Source organism: Takifugu flavidus, chromosome 5, assembly GCF_003711565.1.
Source record: "Takifugu flavidus isolate HTHZ2018 chromosome 5, ASM371156v2, whole genome shotgun sequence".
Classification (NCBI taxonomy): Eukaryota; Metazoa; Chordata; class Actinopteri; order Tetraodontiformes; family Tetraodontidae; genus Takifugu; species Takifugu flavidus.
In genome coordinates this window covers 15,287,897-15,311,024 of record NC_079524.1, presented here as the reverse complement: position 1 = coordinate 15,311,024, position 23,128 = coordinate 15,287,897, and the positions used below count along the sequence as shown (strand labels likewise).

Below are 23,128 nucleotides of genomic sequence, written 5' to 3'. Positions count from 1 at the left end.
TGACGTTACTGACCTGATTATGAAAACAGAATAAAAATAAGGTTAATAGCTTATTTCTTTTGGTGCCTGGGGTGGTTTGGAGCCACAGGCAGCTGCTGGTGGTGGGACTGATGGTGGGGCTGGTGGTGGGACTGGTGTGGGTGCTGGTGGAGGGTGGGGGGATGGGGGGCAGAATATCTTGAAATAAAGAGTAGATTTTGCTTATTGTCGTGCTCAATGCAGTAAATGTGGCAGAACTGAGGGCTGTTTGTTGTGTCCTATAATGATGGTGGGAGGAGGTACTGCGAACACACACACACACACACACACACACACACACACACACACACACACCACACACACACACACACACACACAGAAAGGAAGATGGAGGACCGTGTGGAAGCGGCGGAGCGGACATCCAGCCTGCTGCACCATCACTGCTGAATGAAGGTTAGTTCTCTACTGGTTCAGCGGGCTTTTGCCTCTCTGTTACCGGACGCCTGCAGCAGCGCACCGCGGTGCGTCAGCTCCGGGTGGCCGGCTGCTCGTGCTGTTAACGGGGCTGAGTAGTGACGGTTTTGTCGCCGCTCGGTTCGTTGACTGTGAGGAGTGGCTTCCCGGACAGATAACTGCGCTTTAGATGAAATACCAGCCAGGAATTCAGATGGACAGAAACGGAGCACCAGCTGCACGGTCGGAGCTGTGTGTGTCCGGCTGACAACACAGAGGCCCGGTTGTTGCGGGTCCAGAGGACCGGCAGGGCTCACCATCTCTGGCTACTGCTGCTGCAGGATTTGATTGGTTCAAACCAGGTTGTGCATGTGATGCAGACCTACACGGAGGAGTTTGCAGACTGGGTGGACTGGTGCTGCGGGTTATTGTACAGTCATCTCCATCCGGGTGGGAATTCACATTTGTCCTTTTTAAACGTGGAGACCCGTTAAAAAGGGTGAATTTCACTCAGCGCATGTATACCTGTTAAGTTCATAATAAGCTATGTGAGTGCACATCAAGTTATATTTAAATAAAGACAACCTACAATAACAGAACCTGATTTTTAGGGATTCTTTTTTAATATGGAAAATAATATAAATGACTGAATGAACAGTCTGACAACTGAAATTCTAATTAAGTTTTCCCCCACTGTGACATTTTCCCAATATTATTAGAGCGCTTCCAGTTTGATGACTGGGTTATAAAACCTGCACTAAAATCCAGCACAGTGGTGGCTGACTGGATCAGATGCGGTGCTCTCCACAACTCAAAGCTACGCAGTTAACAGCAGGTTTATGGTCTCCATATACAGCTTTGCGCTGTTCTCTGATCGCTTGTTAAGCTTTAATTTGATTGTTACCACTTTGCTCTGCAAACCTGTTAGGCATATTGTTTTGTTATTGTTATAATGGGGACTAGGCAATTAACTAATGTTAATTGTTGGATGAATTTCCAGGAAATTCCAACATTGCTTAGTTTTACATCTGATCCTGATGTATAACAATGGAAGTGGACTGTCAGAAGCATTGTTTAGGATATGCAAACAATAACAAACCCTAACCCCAAGTTGAAAAGTGTACCTCAGTAATAAATCTGCACCATCTTTTTGGATGAATGTACCGAGCACAGCTTTGGGGGATGAAGAGAAGCAATTTTAAGGGTGGAACCAGACGCACTTGACTTGAAAACCGTCATTGAAAGCCACCGCAAGCTAATGCTGCTACCGAATGAGACTGTAGCTTACATAATCACCATATTGCATTGTTGTTGTTTTGAGATGTATTCTGTGCAACTGTGCAGCTCAGTTGCAGCTCTGTACCATGCTGTATTCAGCCAGTTTGGTGTCACGCAGCTGACACACCCCATGGTGGAAACTATGGCAACACATGTTTGCCGTTCAAAAATGCTGCGTTGAAATGAATTCTCTGATATATTTTGTGGAAACCCAAGTGAGGCTTTGTGTTATGACTGGATGTGTGTGTCAGGCACCTGCTCATCAGTGCTGAAATGTGTGTTTGTGCTTGTTTATTTTCTCTTCCAGGAGAACAGCATCAGTCTGTTACTGCCCAGTGTTTGCAATCACTCAACATATGTGTCCTTCACATTCTGTCATCAATGTTTTTGGTTTAGGATGACAGTCATGAGAAAAGCCTGGTCCAGAGGGGCAGATAGCTGAGACAGACCTCAGGCTCACATATAAAATCACACAGTCCCTCTACAATGTTTAGATAAAACACTTAAGCTACTTGCATTCAATAAGCTGCTATAACTGCATATACTAATTAATCAGATGTTCTACGGAAACAGAGAATAATTGTATTTACTGTACTGATGTGGACAGGATGGTCAGTGTCAGTGGTCCAAATGGTCTGTGTCCCCGTCTGGACTGTGTTTGATGGATGGCAGCCGGCAGTCGAACAGAAATGAAGTCAACCGTTTTGAGCTGTAGGGGGGCAGGGTGCGTGCATGAGTGTGTGCATGCGTGTGTGTGTGTGGTCAAACCATATTTTCACTATATGAATACTGTTTTCATATGAAGACAAATTCAAACACGCATTTCATGTTTTCATTAGAATTTATTGTAGGTTTTCAAATTGTTCAGACAGAAACTGAGGCACCATATGAGAATCAAAATATTCCAAATATTGTAAGACCATTTATATTAATTCTGGTCATCTGGTCACGTGATCAGCTGATCGGCCCCCTGTATGTGCTGATTGGCTAAATTGATCCTGTCTCAGATGCTCCTTTTGTAATTATTGGCTGATTCGTAGATACAAGCGTTGTCTGCTGTCCCCAGTGTCTTTTCTTCACACATTCAATCATTGTGTTCTTCCTGAAAAGGCATTGAATACTTTAACACTTTTTTGTGAGTAAGAGGAAAACTGTGTCTTTTCTCTCCGCTCCAGCGTTCCTGACCTTTCCCCTCCTCCCATTAGTGTTGACAGGCCAGTCGCCCGCAGGCATCATTATACCTGAAACATCCCCCTAGTGTATCAGCTGCCGTCGCTCCGGCATTATGATGATAATGAGGGAACCTCAGGCTGAATGTTTTAGAAAGTTCGATGTCACACATTGTCACATGAGATCATGTGTGATGCAGAAGTGGGATTTATTTTTTCCCGGGACTTTCCTCTTGTGTGTGAAGACATATTTTAACAATCTCAGCAGAGCACTTTAAAACAATCTTTCTGTCTTCATATTCTTCATCAAATCTGACACTGCGAGCGATGTGGTTGCTGGTGTGAGCGAAACCCTAAAATGATACCGTGACATTTGGTTTTGAAAGTTCAAAAGGGACTATTTTTAATTAGCAAATGTACGTTTTAACTTTAAATGCAGTTATTACATTTTTCCTTTACTCCTGGCTGACAGTAATTATATCTGTAAATGTGGAAATCTGGCCTTTTATGATATAGAAGCCTAGTTACTGAGAGGCTTTGGTGATTTTTCTCCCTGGCTTTTGTGTGTGTGTGTGTGTGTGTGTGGAGGGGGTGGTATTGTAAGTGCATTCTGCCTTTCAGAGCATCATAGAAAAAACCTCTACTGAGTCCAGACATGTTGGTGGTTTCAGGCTGATGACTCAGAGAAAAGGACACAACCGGAGAATCTGGGAAATGACTGGGAGATGCTCGGCAAAAAAGACAGTCTCATGATAATAAGCAAAGTGGGATTTTGTCCCATGATCGAGTGAAGAGAGCCAGTTAATATAGCAGATGTGATGACTGACACCAAAAAGCAGTTCTGAGTCTTGGTCTTTGTCATATCAGTAGAATCCAGTCAGCATGTGAGAGGATCAGCACCTCACCAGCACCTCAGGAAACAGAACCAAACACCCGATGATGTGCACAGCCTGTGTGAGCAATGCACAGCTGAAACCTGCATGAGAGCACGCGGAGTATTCCTCAGCTCCTCTCCTATTTTCAGAAACACTAATTAGACATACAGATATAATTACCCACAGTTCATTGCGTTACAGGTGTTAGATCACCATTAGCATGTAGAAAACAATAAGGCAAAAATACAACAACAGCTGGTGATAATCAAGGTGTTACATGAATGCATCATGAATAAAACCATAGTACGCAGCAGTGAAATCTGATATTATTGTTGTTGCCTTCAGTCTTGTCGATCAGCAGAGCTCAGGCTGCTGCTGTCTCACACCTCTGCAGACTGCAGTGACAATTATTTTGTGCACTCTTGTGTTGGGAAAGCTGCATCCAGCAGAGACAAAGCTTCTGCTGTAGGCTGACTTCCACAATGCTGCATCGGTAGTCATGATCATAAAACAGGACCTTGGACATCCTCGCTGTTTTCTTTACATCTAGACAAACCTCTGCTCTGTCTTCTCAGATGACCCAGGCTGCAGTTTCTGCAGAATTCTTTGAATGTTTTTTCTCATCGATCTTGCTGCACATTAGCTTTAGTGTTAGCCTGTTTCCTGTGTGGCAGCTTGAGCTCAGCTGGCTGCTCAGTTGGGAGGATAAAACAAGTGGACACCCTGAGCTGACCTGAAAAAAGTGGTCCTTTGCCACCAACAAATAATTTATTTTTGTTAAGGGAGGTTCCTTCTGGAGTGTTTGAGCAATAACTGCCTTTGTCCAGAGACACCTCGCAGACTCAGGTCAAAGCAGCAGGAAACGGTAGAGGCCGAATCCATCTGCTAATATCTTTAATCATCCATGTCTTCCTGCCAATGTAAAACAACTCCTCATCTGTCTGCTGCTGAGGCTCAGAAATAAATGATAGAGATACTTTTGTCTCTGTGATATAGACGGAGAGTTCAGATGAATCTGTGAAGTCTGCAGACTCAGCAGCAGTGTGGAGAAGCGTCAGGCTTCAGCTTCACTCTGTCCAAATGTGAAGAAATGTTCTGTTGAAATCTTGATTTCAAGCTGTCCTGGATGTTTTTTATAGAGGGGAATGTTGTGTAGAGGTTACCTGTTTGGAGTGTACAGGAAAATTGGCCTCCCTGGGGTAAATAAGTTTTTTAAACTGAATAGAATTGTTTGTTTGTGTGATAATTATAATCTTTAGTATTCACTTCATTTCAATTCACCTTTCTTTATAAAGCATCTGTTACAATCAAGATTGTATTCAGGCTCTTCACAGAAACTTAGAGCAAACAAACAAAAAGCAGTGGCAGAGAAAAATGCCCCTTAACAGGAGGAAACCTTGAGCAGGACCAGGCTCACCAGCCTGCTGCTGATGGACAGAACTAGAAGGGGAAGAGGGAGGGAGAGCAGGGGGAAGGACAGAACAAGAAGAAGAATACACAGATACATCATACAAAGTGATGCAGACCTGCTGTCTGAGCTACAGGTTGACCTCAGGCCTAATGACCCCTCCAGTTTTACACCCACATCTATAGCTAATTGTACACAGTTCTCTTCCTAATGTAATCACATGGGTGATATATGTGTTTTTCCTCTGGCTACTTCCCCTCATCAGTTAAACTAATTTGTGATTATTATATAAGTGATTATTTATTAAGATTTAGATTTGTATTATTACTACATCTTGTCATGACTCTGACTTAAGTTGCGAGAGCAGAACATGATACTAATCTCCATAGAAACACATGACAGGCGGCAATTATATCAGTCCTGTCTAACATTACATTATCATATTATTATACTACATTATTTATTTCAATATCATATTTTACATTAGTTGCAACTGAAAAGAAAATTATAATTGCTTTAAACAGAACTGCAGAATTATTTTAAGAGTACTGTCTTACATAGGTAAAAAGAAACTAAAACGTTACACAATTATGTGCTTTTTTTACTGATCATTGCAGGCTTTCAGTCACAGCCCAACTGTTAACATGTCTGTTTTGGGAGACCAACGAATATAACGGATATTGAAGTAAGGTAAAGATGGCCGTGTTAGAGTCGGAGCATCTGAGGCAGATCGGAGGTAAATAAACTGCATTATGCAGCACTTCAGTCATCTTTGACCACCAAAAGCACTTTACATACCAAGTCTGTATTCACCTACATTCAGTCACCACTGACCGAATGGCCTGGAATAAGATGCAGCTTCAGCACCTTCTTTGTGAGGTCTTGCTCAAGGGCATTTCCATATGTAGTACAGGAGTTGAGACTCTGTCCGCGCGTTCAGTAATATTAGTTGTATCTGATATACATACCAGTGTTTGTTGAGTCATGTGATGTCGCCTTTCCTTTTGTATGCTGTTAAAAATAAGGAACATTTTCCTCCTGGATTCATAAAGTTGCTTCAATCGTTCTGTGCTCTGACTGACGTGAGGAAATGTTTTTGGAGCGTTACATTGTGAACAGAAGTCGATCGTTCAACAGTGAAGGAAGAGATGCTGAAACTGGGACGCAACCCTCAGGTGTCTGTATTCCGTCTGTATTCAGTCTGTCTTCCTGTCTGTTCTGCGATGATTCTTGTGTTACTTTCCCAGTTCAGCCTCCTTTAACGCAGACTGCAGAAAACATGTAAATCAAGCCGTCTGCATTTCTCTGAACCACACTTGCGGCGTGTGAAGAGCCGACTTCAAAGATGCTGCAGGGATAATCACCCCAATTTTTCATTTTGAATATTTTATGGCCTCTTATTTTATTAATAAGCGATGCAACCGTGGTTGATATTTACTGAAAACAGACAATCTCGCTTTTTAAGTGTTTGCTGGCACATTTTCAGGTCAAATACAGGTTTCAGGAAGGCTCCTCGAAAATATCCTTCTGTGCCCGATGTTCAATAATGACAACAATCCCACCCCAATCAATCAATAACTGGAGAAACACCCTCAGAGAGCCCAAACCCCTGACAAGCAGGTCATTTACTTACATATTCTGACATATCCGTAGTACGATTTACATAATCTACACAGTATACTGTATAGTCAACAGGAATACAAGGTTACGAAATATAGCAGATTGCTTGATGATCAAAGCCCCTTGGATTTGTTCTTTGGGGGATCAAAGGTCAAAATCCCTCCGGAATCCAGAACATCACCGAACTTTAATTAGCTCTTCCCCGGCCTAATTTTTATTTAAATCTATTCGTAACCTTTGTGAGTTTGCTCACAGTCGGACTGAAGTAAACAAATGCTGGCTGTCACACCACCTCCTTGGCAGAGGACGTTATCTTACACGTTCACATTTAGTCCATTCTTCAATATAAACACTTATAAACACTTCCTCAGTTTCACAACACAATGTTGATTTTAGAATCTGGTCTATCATTAGTTTGGCTTTTAAACATCATCAAAGATTGATCTCTGGTTTCCATGACAACCGCTCCTGCTCCCAGAGATGGAGCGGTGGAGGGAGGTTTGCATGGTGCAGCAGTGGTGACATACTGCAGCTTTGCTGGTCAGAGTAAGGTCAGAAAATGATGTCCTGCGGCCCTTTCTGCCTCCTGAGTCTGTTTCTGAGCTGAAACAGCGACCAACACGACGCTGATGGTTAGGGGAAAATGATAAATGTTCAAACATAATCACATTTTCTCTACAGTGCAATAACAAACAGGTCTCCCACACAGGTTTCTAATCCCATCTGATGCTTTTTGTCGTGTCAAATCATGCTCATTTGTGTTTGTGGTGCTTTCCTGTGACATCATAGTCGATACCAGGCTGGACAAAAAGGCAAACCAACCCCCATTTTTCAAACTTTGATGGTGTGTCTGTTTATAGTTTCCATGCACACAACATTCGTAATCTTTGTAGTTAAAAATGTTGCATATTTGGGAATATATTTTATATTAGCAATTTAACCAGAATTCCTGCATTTTGACTGTCCACAGTGAACTCGGGCACTCATTGCATATTTTTGGTCACCAGCAGGTGGAGTTAAAACATGTCACTGCAGTCCTGGCACATTAAATGAACAATTCCAGCAGTCGGAAACACGCCAGCATTCATTTTTCCTGTTTTTAGGTTTTATGTAGGATAAACACATTGAAATAAATGAACATGCATGCAAATACTAAAATCTGCCACAGCAGAATATCTTTAATCTCCCTTAACATATTTTTATAAGCTATTTTTTTCCAATACTGTTTTTCTTTAGATTCATGTTTTTATTTGATTTTTTCATCTCTGTTTAGACATAGATCTCTTATGCTGAATGATAAATAGTTAAATTGGGCTGATTCTACAGTGTTCCACGAGATTGTTCTCCTGATGGACATGATAACAGCGAATGAGTTCCTTTACAGTGTTCTGAAATTATTTATTTCTACATGTTGTTCAGCACGTGTGAAATTTGTGATTCATGGATCACTTTAAGTATTGGTCCTGCTATGTCAATTTGAGTCCATCTGGGTTGCATAATGTCAGGAAAAGGTTCTATAAGTGATAATAATGTAAAAACATTGGAATAAATCGGCAACTCCAAATGGGCTGCCCATTAAATCTGGAATAGTTTTTAACATTCTAGCTCTCAGAATGCTGGTCTACTTGTGGTCCCCAGAGTCTCTAGGGGTAGAATGGGGGGCCGAGCATTTACCTACCCGCCCCCCCCCTTCCTGTTGTGGAACCAGCTCCTTTCGCAGGTACAGAAGGCTGACTCATCTCTACTTTTAAGATTAGACTTAAAACCTTCCTCCCTAATTATCAATCAATAATTTGGTTTTAAGGTTTTAAGTTTTAAGTCTCCTCTCCTCTCCTCTCCTCTCCTCTCCTCTCTTCCTCTTTTGATTTGACTCACTATATTAGCATGATGTATGTGTGTTCTCTTCTCTTTCTGTCCTCCCCCTGAGAGACATTTTTGGATTGTAAGAGATGCTGTCCAAATAAATATGAATTGGATTTTTTTTTATTTGACTGGGTAAAATAAAAATTGCTGTTATTAGTATTTGATCTCCTCCTCCTCCATCGTTTTCAACAGTACTGGAATTGAAAGGTTTTTTTGTGTTTTGTTGATCAAAGGATGAATATAAGTTTTTTTCCCCTTTTTTTAGACTGAAAGATTATTTTCTACTTCTTTGTAACGTTGTTGTAGATTATGATGAAGATACAAATGTTTCCCCAGGAAGTTGCCACTGGTGTCTATGGTGGCATAGCACTTTTTACCTTATATCTGAAATATTTCTACAAACAAAACTGATTACTTGCATTTCACCAAAACAAAAGAAAGAAAAGTGAAAGCAAAGCAACCACTGAGCCTTGTGTCCTTGTCTCTAAACTAATCTGGAGGCAGATTGTTGTTCCAGATCTTGAGCAGAAGTGAATTAGGTTATTACTGAGCCATGTTTCCTTGCAGAAGCCTTTCGCTGCAGATACCTCCCAGGCATCCTGGAACATTTGCGTGTCCTGCTTTTTGGATACCGTAATTTCCGGACTATAGAGCGCACCTGATTATAAGCCGCATAATCTAATTTTAGAAAGAAAATCATTTTTGTACTTATAAGGATTATAAGCCGCAGGTATCCCACGTAGTAATATGAAAAATTAGATCGAAAACATTCAGTACCGGTATATGTTTTTATTACCGTAAGAGACGAGTCACTGACGAGTGACAAACAGACAGGTAAGAAACAACAGCCACTCTTTTCACTTGTATGTTTATACAGAGACCTTAAATCCAATTTTTATCACGTCAGGATTTTTGAACTTTTCTTTTAATTTAATCCGCTTAGCAACATAAACAAATATATTAACAAATAAACAAATAATATACTTTTTTTTTTCTAACAGTGTCTGTAATGCAGCTACCTTGAAATATACGTTTGTATCAGCTACATACAAATTACATTGTTTATGCTTTTTTACTCAAACAATGAACAATCTAAAAACCCCCGATGGCCCACCTCTAAAATCTTCTATTTTCATCGGCGATTGCTTTTGCCTTCAGTCTGATTTGTACAGCGGAAACACCGTGACCGCCTGCTCTCTGTGTGTTGACCCAGTCTTCCAGAACGTTTTCAAGCTCGGGCCACCTGCGATGTTTACGTCTAAAAGCTTTTATCGTCTTTTTGCTTTGGATCAGTTCTTCAACTTCTCGCCATTGATTACCATAATGTATGCCAAGATTATGCACGGCAGCTCGATTTCCTTCTTCAACTGCCAGAGTGATCGCTTTTAACTTAAAAGTCGCATCATATGCTTTTCTTCTAGTATTTTCCACGTTGATGAGGGTTAGTAAAAATGACAATAGTTGTGATAGTGCACCACGAAAAAAAACATAAATCTGCCGCACCATAGAATAAGCCCCAGTGTTTAAAGTGTAGGAAAAAAGTAGCGGCTTATAGTCTGGAAATTACGGTAATAATGGTATCTTTCTGGCAGACAGGCATATGGGTGGTTTGCTTCAGAGCTGAAGGATGATGTCAATTAGTCCTGTGACTAATTATTGTCATCAACTGTCTGATTACATCCATTTTACAGCAATACACACGTGGTAGTTGTGTTATATTTTGGCGTCAATGGAAACCTCACAAAATGTCGCTCTTTATTTGTGTTTCCTGACTTTTTGCTTTTTTCCCGTCTGTCCGCTTCCAGCAGCTCCTGGCCTGACCTCCTACACGCACTTGTAGATGAGTCCTGCAACCTTCTTCTGAGTTTGTCAAACCAATCACAATCACACCATCATCAACCCCCTGCAGATGGATCTTGATCAGGAAGTCACTGACGAGGCCGATGCCCCTCCTGTCCAGCGCAACAACCATCAAGGCCGTTCCCGGAACCACAACCACCAAGAAAAGCGCTACAGACGCTGTGAGGCACCTCCGGGGAACAGCGGTGGCAGAGCAAGGATGCCACAGCAGCGGTCACCACAAGAGGAGTCAGGCACGGAGCTTCATCCTGGAGCTCCGGCAAACCAGCACCAACTGCCGCAGCCGATTCCTCGACCAGCAGTGACACGTTATCGCAGACAAGGGGACAGCGAGGCCCGGATCAGAGCCCAGCAACAGCGGCATAGGCAGAGGCAGCAAAGAGAGGCTGAGAGAGCACAACAGATAGCACAACAACAGGACAAGCGTCATCACAGGGAGATGAACCAGGAAGATGAACGGGAGAGGGATGATTCAGCGCTGGCCCGTTCTGCGAGCACCGAGAGCGGCTTCCACACCCACACAGACCGCGCTGAGGGTGACGACGGCTTGGTGATGATGTCATATGAGCCTGAGGCCCAGCCAGATGTGGAGGACGAGGTGGGGAACTATGGAGTCCAGCTAAGGCCTGAGGCAGAAGGGTACACTGAGAATGCCGAAGCTGAGCAACACCCACACCCCAACTATGTCCCCCAGCCGCCACCACTACCGCGTGAACCCCTGCCTGGTATCCAAAACCCACGCAGACAGGACGAAGCAGAGGACATGATGAATGCTGGCTACTCCAACTATGTCTACGCCCAGCCCCCCAGTCACGGCGGAAGACCGGACCTCTTGGTCGGTCAGAGCTTAGACGCTGGACTTACGGAGGAAGCGTACTCTGAGCCATACGACATATATTCACTATCGGAGCATGTTTACGAAGAGATCGGTGAAGTCCCGACGTCTTCTGATGTCGACAGAGCTGAAGACGCCGAGTCTATCCAGCAGAGAAGGGCCGGTTTCCAGTTGTTAGAAGGAAGGCTGGGGGAAGCGGACTACCAACAGCAGGATTCAGTGGGTTCCCGCCTGCGTCACTATGATGAACGCTCTGATGGTGAGTCAGACAGTCCAGAGAAAGAAGCCGAGTTTGCCCCGTACCCACGGGCTGACAGCTGCGACCAGGAGGAGGACGTCAGCAGCACTGTGACAGAGGTCAAAGAAAATCATAGCCCCCAGAGTCCCCACGGTTCCATAGAAGAAGTCATCGGGGAAGCAAATGAGCTCAAACAGGGAGAGGAAACATGCCAAGAGGAGCTTCAAACCGGTTCAGACAAGAACCAGCAAGGAGATGACAGAGGAAACGTGGCCGGTAAACAGCAGGCTGTGATTCCAACAGAAGAGTCTGTAGCAATTAGACAAAATCAGCAGAAGAGGGATGCCATATCGCTGGCCATCAAGGACATCAAGGAAGCCATAGAGGAGGTGAAGAACAGAACTGTGAGATCTCCCTACACACCTGATGAGCCTAAGGAGCCAATCTGGGTAATGAGGCAGGACCTTAGCCCAACTATAGAGTGTGACCTGCAACCAACACTGGGAGGTGATGTGAGTAGAGCCGCATTGAACACGCTTTGTTAGATAAAACAGTCAGGATGAGAGTGAACCAAAAGGTCTATCTATCTATCCATAAGGTTGTTCACAAGGAGGCAGTAGGATTATATTGATTGATAACTCAGGTAAAGTCAGTTTTCATGCTAGTGTATTCCACCGTGTTAGCAGAATCCCCTCTCCGTCGCATGTGTTGACCGTTTCCATCAGTTTAAGGACTTACTGTAGGAGTGGAGCAAACTAAAAAAAATCAGCAGCTTTCTTCTGAAACCAGACTGTTTCTGAAACCAGGATTTCCCAGTGGAAATAATCGCGGTCCGTCTGTGGAGAGTGTCAATCAGTGGTTAACATTAACATTTTGTCAACTGCCTGATTGGAAATACAGGTCTTGTGGTTCCCTCCTGCTGCGATGAAAATGATTTATTGAGTAACTGAGAGAGACGGAGATAAAAAGGTAAAGGGCAGGTAAATAATTCAGTGAGGATCCAGTAACAGGAGGACTTCTGCTGTTTACACGTCCAGTACCAGAATAAACACACAGCCTGTGTGATTAAATGGGAATTCTGCTGTAAGCCTCACATTTAATGTGAGCACCTTATGTAATGTAAAATAATATAAGCAGAAACCATCAGCAACCATCAGGGAAGCCTGAACACAAACCGACAGACCCAATTTGCTGATTCCATGATGAATACTGACACCTGATCCTCGTGGTCACCTGACCCCCAGTCCGACACAGTGGTGTCGCATGCACTCCTCTGAACATCACTTCCACTGTGGAACCTGTTGATGTTCAGATGAACGTGTGCATTTGACAATAAACATGGAAAACTTTTGGATGTATCAAGTCGAGAAGCTTGAGGAGGAAGAAGCCAAGCGGAAAGAGCGAACTGAGAGCCGTGAGGAAAATGAGGTACTGATGAATATCTCGAGTTTGTGGTGAAGTCTGAGAGCAAATTTGGTGACACGAAGAGTCTGATTACCAAAACCTTGTTCTTAACAATTTCCTGTTCTTTCTTCCAACACTAAGACTGTGTTCAGTAAATAGAACTATCATCTCATCACCGTTTATTTGTTAGAAAGGCCAGATGGATAGCATTTCCAGCTCCTTCATGGCTCTGTGGGAGTTAAAAGAACCTTCTGCTGTTTGGGCACAAAAGAGACATCTCTAAACACAAGATCCAGAGCGGATTCATTTCTCATCACCCATCATCCATATGATCTACACTCAACATTATATTTCATAGAACTTTGCCAAACTTTTTTTTGCTACTCTATGAATTTATTTGATCCTGTGTGAAAGAAAACCCACAAGGAATGCCTGAGTTATGTGGAGAACATTTTTATAACTCCCTCCTTTTAGATTTTCTTTCTTCTCTTCTTGAAGTCCCCAGGTTCTGCATCTCCATCTCCTCCAGGAGCAGAGTCCAGCAGGCACCTGCTGCAGGATGACAGCTTCGAGTCGTCTCCCTCCAGTAAAGACGTGCGTTCAGCCTGTTAATATTCATGAAATGCATCCTCACATCAGCCTGAAGTTGTGTTTGAAAGACTGTCTTCTCTTTATTTTTTATCAGTCGAGGAAAAGCCTCGCATCCTTCCCTACGTATGTAGAAGGTGAGTGGTGGGTCTTTTTCTCCGAAGGGTTTTAAGGAGAAGAGGTTGCCAGTATTCTTAAAGAATAGAATTAAAGTTGCTTTTTTTTAGTTAAGCTGTTTAAAAAGTCTTCCTTTCACCATTTACTGAAGTTATTAGCAGTGAAATTTAGATAAGAACATCACGTATAAAACAAGAAGTAGTCATAATGAAGACACTTCAGTGTTTCCATTCTATCTAATACTTCCAGAGCTGTTTGCTAAAGTCAGAATCGTGAATCACTTACAGTTGCTGCAAGAAAAAAGTGAATGACTAATTTTTGCTCATTCATTTATTAAGGAAAATGATACATATCATAAAAGCGTGATTAGCTATAAAGTTTTAACATTGTCTTTGAATGTTTTGCGTGTTTGATGAGGGCAGGGACTTTAAATAACAACTTAAATGTCAAAAAATAAAGTTATTCAAAGAAATGAAACAGATCTATTCCTGCAGTTCCTGGTCCCTGTGACCCTGAGGACCTCATTGATGGGATCATATTTGCAGCCAACTACCTGGGTTCCACCCAGCTGCTGTCAGACAAGACCCCCTCCAAGAATATCCGCATGATGCAGGCGCAGGAGGCCGTCAGTCGCATCAAGGTAAACGCACAAAAACAGCTCACCTGTGTTCACACATTTCTGACATCAGTTCAGCAACTCCTTAGCAGAGATCTGCTAAAGCTTCATTTCCTGATTTATTTCGAAAGGTGCTCACTCTTGTTGTGTGACTTCTATATTTTCACTTGCTCCCTGTGATTGATTTCATTGTGTGTCTATTAATGGAGTCTGGAGGAAGGTATTCACCAAAGCTCTCCTCTGGTTACATTTTCTACTGAAATTCTAGTAAATCAGTCATTAAGATGTCCCCTTGCTGCTCTCTAAAATCTTCTGGTTTCCTTATATAGACAGACCTGACAGGAACTTTGTATGAGGGAGCAGCAATTTTTTTATAGAATTGATGTGAATCCATCTAAATGTAACTCCGGGTGCAAGATTCTTATTATTTACATTAACATATTTAAACAATCACACCATTCCATGTGTGTTTGTTGTTTGAGTGACAAAACCTGATCACACTGAAGAAACTTTATTGATCTGTGGTCAAGCCCTGATGGTACCACAGTCAGTGGTACTGGGGGAGAGCACAAAACACATTCAATACTGGGAGCACAGACACAAAGAAAAGCCCAAACCTGGAATTCAAAAGCTGGACCTGCCGTGAGCAAAGTCAGCACATATCGCTATGAGAACAGACAGGTAAAGAGAGACCCCTGCTGGTAAATATGGGTAACGCATCCGCGTGTCGTGTCAAAGTACAATTTATAGAATAGATAATGAGTTTAAGAAATCTATTATTTTTTGGTGAAAAAAATAAAAATACTTAATACTTATTTTTCAATTAGTTTTACCTTTTACGTGTGTGAGATAACATTTTCAGTTTGATCCCTAGTGGTGTTCAATTTGTAAAAATATGGTGAAAGGGAAAACCCGGTGGCCACAGAGCCATCATGAGCGCCTGGAGACAGTTGCACATTGACCTGCTGAGAGTGAAGATAACAGTTGTGATGGTAGCAGCTGAAGACCCTCCTCTCTGTGATCCAGCCAGTCACTCCTGATACTAACCCATGATTCTCCTGTCTGCTTTGTTCCATGCCTGGCAGACGGCCCAGAAAGTAGCCCAGACCAAGAAGGTGCAGTACCTCCGTATCCCAGCTCAGCTTCTGCTTTCCCTCTGCTTGGCTTGTCTGTGTCTGCACGCCACCATCACCCATTTATCCTCTCCTGAATCCAGCAGCCAGCTTGTACTGTTAAACATGTTGGTTGTGTTTGTGGAAGATGTTTTTGTGAAGAATCTAGCTTGCAGGGTTGCAAGAAAGAGCTGTAAACTTGCTGATGCTGAGTTACCTTGATTATTTAATGTTTTTCTACCGTTGATTCCTTATTTTAAAGCCTGTGATCAGAGCATCTCTTTTTATTAACAAAGATTTAGATGACAATTGGGTCTAGAACAAACGGAGCTGCAGAAAATGCGTTAAATGTCTGGAAGCCGAGGGCACAATTTATTATTATTTTTACAACCACTTCTTGGTAATGTGAGCTTGACTTTGTAGACTTATCAAATAACTTAGAGATGACTGGACTCCCAGATGATGCTGACCTTTTCATCTGACGTTGCATATTTAGAAACCGCTTCATAGTTTTCCGTCATATGACAGGCACGGCCCCAGGGGTAGGTCAAGGTCTGCCTGCAGCAGAACACAGTCTCTCTGTTAAAGTTGTACACAGAAATGGGAGCAAAGCCCAGGTTTCATTTCAGTCACTTAAAATTGATCAAGTATATCATGTTGTGAGTCACCAGGATGGAAGCACCACAAATAGATATTTGTGTTAATGTTGGACCCGGATGGAGCAGTAATGCTGCCATTTGGTGAAAACAATAAATTTGATTTTTTTTTTTCTTATTCTGCTCTTGTTATGTTTTCTACAAAGTCCAGATTAGTTTCCAAATCAGTCAGAAAAATTGTGACTCAGTGGTAAAACGCTCCGGGTTCGTTAGCTGGCAGACTGCAGCAACGTTTTGTCCTCTGATGAATTTGCTTGAAAACTATGAATAATATTTGCATTATTTGCACTGTGAAACACTGATAAATAATTATATAAATATCTGCACTAAACCACTAAAGTCATTCGTCGCTGCACAGGATGTTAAACATGAAGTCAGTTCTTCTTTGGAACATTTGAAACTTCTTGCATTAGTAAGTGTATTTTTGCGTGTGTGTGTGTGTGTGTGCGTGTGCGTGCGTGTGTGTGTGTGTGTGTGTGTGTGTGTGTAGGCCTCTGACGGTGAGCCTCAGCCAATGACAGAAGTGGATCTCTTTATCTCCACCCAGAGGATCAAAGTGCTGAATGCTGACTCTCAGGTACTCGTCCTGGTTGACACGCACCATCAGGGTTCACCGTGTTCCAGAACACATGATGCTGTGTTTTAGCTCTGCTCATGACTATACAAAAGGTCGCAGACTGCTGTGCTAAAACACATCGGGCAAAACACATTTGTTTCACTTTTAATAGGATTCACTTCAAACTACGAGGCATCACAGAATAGCACATTCATTACACAAGATCATTCATTCATTACACAAACATTTAGTTCTTAATATTGAGATTTTCAAAGAGAGCATCAGTGACTGCTGCAGTCTTAAGTGATCGCTGTGGACGAGGCCCTTCATTTTCTCCGGTTGTAAAACTGTCCTTTCCTCTAAGTCCCACAAATTCTTGGGATTATTTTTACTTCACTTCACTTCACTTCACTTCACTTCACTTCACTTCACTTCACTTCACTTCACTTCACTTTACTTTACTGCACTTCACTTCACTTTACTTTACTTTACTTTACTTTACTTTACATCACTTCACTTCACTGCACTTCACTTTACTTCACTTTACTGCACTTCACTTCACTTTACTTTACTTTACTGCACTTCACTTCACTTTACTTTACTTCACTTTACTTTACTTTACTTTACTTTACTTTATTTTACTTTATTTTACTTTAGATGTGCAGCTCATCTGAGTTGTTGCTCAGTGATGTTGGGGTCAGGAGAACCTGATGGTTTCTCCAGAATTCTAGCTCACTGTTTATGACAGCATGCAGTTTATGACATGCATTTAGTAAACACACACACACACACACACACACACACACACACACACACACACACACACACACACACACCACAGTTTTTGAGAAAAAAGGTAAATGCAAGAACTTCTTCTGCTCCTGTTGCGTACCTGCTGCAGAACATCTGGGTGCTGTAATTTGTGCCTCTTTGACGTCCAGGAGACCATGATGGATCACCCTTTGCGGACCATCTCCTACATTGCTGACATAGGCAACATTGTGGTTCTGATGGCTCGGCGCAGGATGCCTCGGCCCGACACTCAGGAGAACGAGGAGGCGTCAGATCCAGGTCAAGAGAGCAGGCGCCAGTACAAGATGATCTGCCACGTGTTCGAGTCTGAAGACGTGAGTAATTGACGTGATGCCTTTGCTCGTCTGAAAGTTCTCGCTGACAGACGGACAAACCTGCAAAGTCTGCCTTCCTGTCTCTGCTTTATTTCAGGCCCAGCTGATTGCCCAGTCCATTGGCCAGGCCTTCAGCGTGGCTTACCAGGAATTCTTACGTGCCAACGGAATAAACCCCGAGGACCTGAGCCAGAAGGAGTACAGCGACCTGCTGAACACACAGGACATGTACAACGATGACCTTATCCACTTCTCCAAGTCCGAAAACTGCAAAGATGTAAGCTGGCCTTGTTGTCTCCTACGTTCATGATTTATTCATGCGCAGAACTGTATGTGTTGTATTAACCATCAGTTAAAAGTTTAATTTCCGTTTCCATGGCCACTCTGCTCTCAGGTTTTAATTGAGAAGGCCAAGGGGGAGATTCTGGGTGTGGTCATCGTGGAGAGTGGGTGGGGCTCAATCTTGCCCACTGTCATCATTGCCAACATGATGCATGCTGGGCCAGCAGAACGGTCTGGTAGACTGAACATTGGAGACCAGATTATGTCAATCAATGGGACTAGTTTAGTGGGATTACCACTATCCACCTGCCAGAGCATCATCAAGGTCAGTTCACAGTTGGTAGGTGTGATATTGATACAACTTGATCTGCAGATGTCCTCACAAAACATGGCGAGAAAACTTCCATCAAACTCATGAAGAGCATTTTGAGGAGTTGAAGCCATAGTCTGTCACAGAAAGTAGGACTTCAGGCTTCAGCTTCTCGTCTGTTTCATCTGCTCTCTTCATGTAGGGACTGAAGAACCAGTCCCGCATCAAGCTGAACATCGTCAGATGCCCCCCCGTGACCACGGTCCTCATCAGACGACCTGACCTGCGCTACCAGCTGGGTTTTAGTGTCCAGAATGGGATTGTGAGTAGCGTTCTGCTCTCAGGTGTAAAATCGTGGAAGTTGAGTCTGACTGGATGTGTTCCTGTCACAGATCTGCAGCCTGATGCGTGGGGGCATCGCTGAGCGAGGAGGGGTCAGAGTGGGTCACCGCATTATCGAGATCAACAGCCAGAGTGTGGTGGCAACCCCTCATGAAAAAATTGTCCACATCCTGTCAAACGCTGTCGGAGAGGTGAGAGAAAAGATGACAGAGGCCGACTTGACGGATTAGGGATTTTATTTCTATACTATAGTCATGTGACCCACTACTGAATGTGGGGGCACGGATACTATGTGGAGGAAAACAGCATCAAATGTCTCATAACTGGCTTTTTAGCTTAGTTATAAACAGCCACAGGCTACATGAGCCTCAGCCGTGCATACCAGTGTCCCCAGCTCGGCTTTGGAACCTCCCAGCACAGTCACTGGGGTTAAAACTGGGAGATGAAAGATGAAGTCAAATGATGGCCTCAGCCAACAGACGTGGACATCAATGGAAGCCGGTTAAAGATCAGCCGTGCATCTTCCTGTGAGCTGACAGCCAGACTGGGAGACGTTACTGGTCTTTGATTTGTGACTGAACCATTTTTTTAAGTTTTGGGAATGTACATCCCAGACACTGCAAATCACTTATACACCCACATTCTGTTGAACTTTAGAACAAGCTTTATTTTTACGATTCGTGTTCTAAAAATAAAGATTCATGAGATTCTCAACATGGGTGCATTTTTAACCTTTGACTCGTCTTTATAGAGACTTGTTTTGCTCATTCATTTTAAAGTTCATTTCAGAACATTTAAAAAGTAGTATCGTGCAGGTTGTTGCAGCAAAACGAAAATTTTTGCCTTTTAATGTGTTTTTTAATGCTCTTTTTACCCACTGCCAGCTCAAGCTGTAGTTTATTAGAGAATTATTCTGAACTGTTGTCGTGTCACTGACAGATTCATATGAAGACGATGCCTGCGGCCATGTACCGCCTGCTGACTGCCCAGGAGCAACCGATTTACATCTGAGGAGGAAACGCCTTGTTCTCACGCTCTCTTTAAATCTCCAGTGGTACCGACAAGCCGAAGCCTGAATCCTTCTGTCCTTGGCTGATGGACTACAGCGATGGACACTCAGTCTCGTGCAGGACTGACGGCACCGCCGACACTCAATCTATCCATCTGTGTTAAATCTTTGTGCTCTTTGGCTAAAGGTACCGTTAGCTTCTCTGCAGTGTCTCTCACCTTCACTGTGCTTTTAACTGCGCTGCTATTTCACTGTCGTAACACTGCCACAGTTTTCACACCCCCCAAAGATGCATTTTCTGTTGCATTGCTACCTAAAATGGGAGGTTTCCGGTCATGTTTTGTCAGGGAACTAGATGGTTTCTAGTCCAATAGAGCAGCATTTAATGCAAAGAGCATAGATACTAAGTTCATTCCTGTTTTGATTAATTGTTTGATGCACTGATGCCGAGTCAGAAGCATTTTGTGTTTTTGTAAAGTTCTCTCCAATTATTCCACCAGTATCAGCTCATTTAATGAAAATGTGAGTAAGGAAACAATTTGGGGACAGTCTGAGCTGCCAGATCAGATGACTCCAGAAGCCTCGCCTCTGTTTTCTACTTCCACAGAAAAGGTTCTGAGAAAGAGCTTATGAATCCAGTCGGCAGATATTACAATTTCCATCAGACCAAACTCAATTTTACTAAATCTGAGGACTCCCAAAAAACTCCTCACATTCCACCACTTTGCTGGCTGAAAGGTTGACATTTACTCCTGTTTGCAATTCCACTGTTTGAAGGGGAAAACCCAGTTTTTTAAAACTTCCCATTTGACATTTAAGAGTATTACTGGATGTAGAAAAACTCTCTGGTGTGCATCGACTGGAGGGTAAAAAGGCAAGAGGAATCATTCTTTATTTTTCTATTTCTTGAAAATGTAGCAGACCATGTCATCTGCACTCAAGAACCCTTTTCTGCACCATCAAAGCTCCTGGTATACTAAAACTGACTCATGGAGCGATCTTTTGATGAATGTCAAGATGTGTGAGCCACACAGGGCCCATTTTATACTTCTGTTATACTTCTCCAAACTTGATGAACTTCCTTTAACTCGGAAGGTCTTTTTTTATCCATTTTCCTGCTTCCATTCAAGTTACACTGCAATTCCAGCAGCTGCGTGAAGCCACTAGCAGCCTTTCACAGACGGGCTGCTTGTTTGCATTCTTTTTTCATGCTTTCTTGATCGTGTGCTTCTACCTCGAGTGAGTACTCTACAACAGAAATTTACATGATTTCTTTGTTTGTGACGTTCAGTAATGTTTACAGCTTGTAGTCACTTATGTGAAAGATGAAGCGGTTTCACACCATTTGTGCTGGAGACTTGTTGCCTGGTTCCATCTGTTCTGTGTTTAGCACCATAAGAACACACCTGAAACACTGTTGGGAACACAGACACCGTGGAGAATGGCTGTAGTAGGAAGTGAGGATACACACCAAACAAACAGAAAGACACTTTACACTGGCTTGTGTTTCCACTGCACAGCTTCACCCATCTAAGCTCTGGTGCATTAGCGTGGCAGCGTTGAAAAGATAATAATTGAATGAAGATGAATGTAACAGAGAGGAATGGTTTCTTTGTGCTAACATTAGCCACTCAAGCTGAAGTGATCCTCAGTACTGAAGTGTCTTTATCCTCTTTGCAACATTCATTCTTCTTCTTTTCTTGCCTGGGCTTTCTACAGAATTGCTATAACAACTGAAAAGGATCCTACAGATTTGCATGGATCAGAACGGGGGTGAACTGACTGAGCAGGTGGGAAAAAATGGCATAAATGATCCCAAATCATTGTGAATCTCCCTTCAGGAGATGCAGTTTTAAGCCTCTGAGCATGTTTAAGATGCTAATTCTACTACTCTAGTTCTTTTAGTACCACAGCAGTCATGACTTTCAGTCCCACTTTAGCTGTAACATAAAAACACTGATACAGGCTCTTATCTTCCTTTCTGACTGGTGACAGAGGAAATTGTCCTTTAGATGACTGACAGCAGCCTGACAAATGGGCAGCAGGTGTAAGTGTTGGCCATGACCCTGCTGCTGCTGCTGCTGCACTGATAGTCTGATAATCCAGGAAGTAGGTTAGCCTGCAGGTTCTGTTGGCATTCTTAAAAGTAACAGTCACTCCAGTCAAAAATGCAGAGATGGCCATTAACTCCCAATTCCGTCCTAAGGGATTCTTCTTTGGTCCAGGATTGATTTTATGACCCGTTTAACTGAGATTTGTTGAGGTTTCGCATCATTTTACCAATTTAAAGAGATCAAAGATAGCATAGCAGATTAGAAAAGGTAATAAATTATTAACTGGTGGAGTTTCATATGAATATGTGTGAATTCCTCTGAATCATTTGCTGGTAGAAACTGAACTCATCCACATGCAGCAGGCTGGAGTTTGTGTTTTTCAAATATACTTGTGGCTGTGGCACAAAGCTGAATACAAAGTTGACACCAAAGGCAGATGTTTCAGTGTTTTTTCTTCAGATTTAAAGCAAACTCAGATGAGTCTGCAGGACCTCAAGCCACAGCTTTCAATGTTCGGTGTGTGTGTTCATCTGAGGAAGGACATAAACTTGCATCTAAACTGGACACCAACCAGTTACTGTCTGGCTCCAGCCACACTGGTTTGTTACCGATGTTTGTCCTCGTAGACGAAGCTCATCTTGGCCTTACTCTTTCTTCCTTTGCTGAACTTTACAATCTTTAAGCTGATTTTGGACTTTTAACACTTGTTTCTCTGGAGCTGCACCCCAGTGTGTATGTGCGTGGGTGTGTGATTATAACCAAACCAATGTACTCCGTGTTTAAACATAAACCAGATGGATATATAGAGCAGTTATAGATTAAATATATAGAATTGTGTAAAAGTATATATACTTTTTTGTGTGTTTGAATTGGCAGATAGAGGAGCTTCAGAGACATTAACGTGCGTGGAATGTAGGACGCTGACGTGTGAAATCCCAGTCATGTATATACACTAATAGAGCACAATATAATTTTAGATGTGTAATATTTGTCCCTGTGGTCCTTCAGGGATTGTAGGCTAGCATGAAGCTGACAAGACATTGAGCACTTGAAGTCACAGCAGGCTGGTTAAACAAGTATTTAAGTGCACTCATCCTGAATGTAACTGTCGATGTATCTACAGACTCTAAACATACGAAAAACACCGTTTCTGTAAAAGCAACAGCAATGTTAATTTATTTGCTAGCTTCTGTGACGTTCTAGCTGTTGGAGCTACATTTCTGTACCTGAGCCTGAATATTTATAACAGTATTTACATCAATAAATGACTTGCTGAAACACATCTGTCCGGGCTGTTGTGAATTTTTTTTTTGTTTTAAAGTGGTTCATGTTTCCGAATCAGCCATTTTAACTATAAAAGTTGCCGTTACCAATTTT

General features: G+C 42.6%; 1 protein-coding gene and 1 long non-coding RNA gene across 3 annotated transcripts; one reads left to right on the top strand and one right to left on the bottom strand.

The window, feature by feature from the left end:
• Nucleotides 1-266: 266 nt before the first annotated feature.
• apba1a (amyloid beta (A4) precursor protein-binding, family A, member 1a) lies at nt 267-23,031 on the top strand. 2 transcript variants are annotated; one of them, XM_057034304.1, is made up of 13 exons: nt 267-432; nt 10,451-12,090; nt 13,481-13,576; nt 13,668-13,707; nt 14,182-14,327; nt 15,389-15,418; nt 16,562-16,648; nt 17,569-17,754; nt 17,852-18,031; nt 18,149-18,361; nt 18,549-18,668; nt 18,739-18,879; nt 19,628-23,031. In XM_057034304.1, exons 2-13 carry the CDS (start codon nt 10,555-10,557, stop codon nt 19,697-19,699), a joined length of 2,847 nt encoding a protein of 948 aa, XP_056890284.1. In that variant the 5' UTR covers nt 267-432; nt 10,451-10,554; the 3' UTR covers nt 19,700-23,031. The 2 variants fall into 2 exon arrangements, with proteins under 2 accessions (XP_056890284.1, XP_056890285.1); XM_057034305.1 differs by having other exon boundaries at nt 323-432; nt 10,454-12,090.
• Nucleotides 9,420-10,573, bottom strand: LOC130526548 (uncharacterized). Its single transcript, XR_008950788.1, has 2 exons — nt 9,619-10,573; nt 9,420-9,526 (listed from the first exon to the last, which is right to left on the bottom strand). It is a non-coding gene; the product is annotated as an uncharacterized LOC130526548 (long non-coding RNA).
• Nucleotides 23,032-23,128: the final 97 nt, after the last annotated feature.

What these genes read in the sequence shown, in the direction of transcription:
- apba1a (XM_057034304.1), top strand. Translation starts at nt 10,555, where the DNA reads ATGGATCTTGATCAGGAAGTCACTGACGAGGCCGATGCCCCTCCTGTC. An exon ending in CCTGCCAGAGCATCATCAAG is followed by an intron (nt 18,362 to 18,548) that starts GTCAGTTCACAG and finishes CTCTTCATGTAG; the next exon opens with GGACTGAAGAACCAGTCCCG. An exon ending in TGTCAAACGCTGTCGGAGAG is followed by an intron (nt 18,880 to 19,627) that starts GTGAGAGAAAAG and finishes TGTCACTGACAG; the next exon opens with ATTCATATGAAGACGATGCC.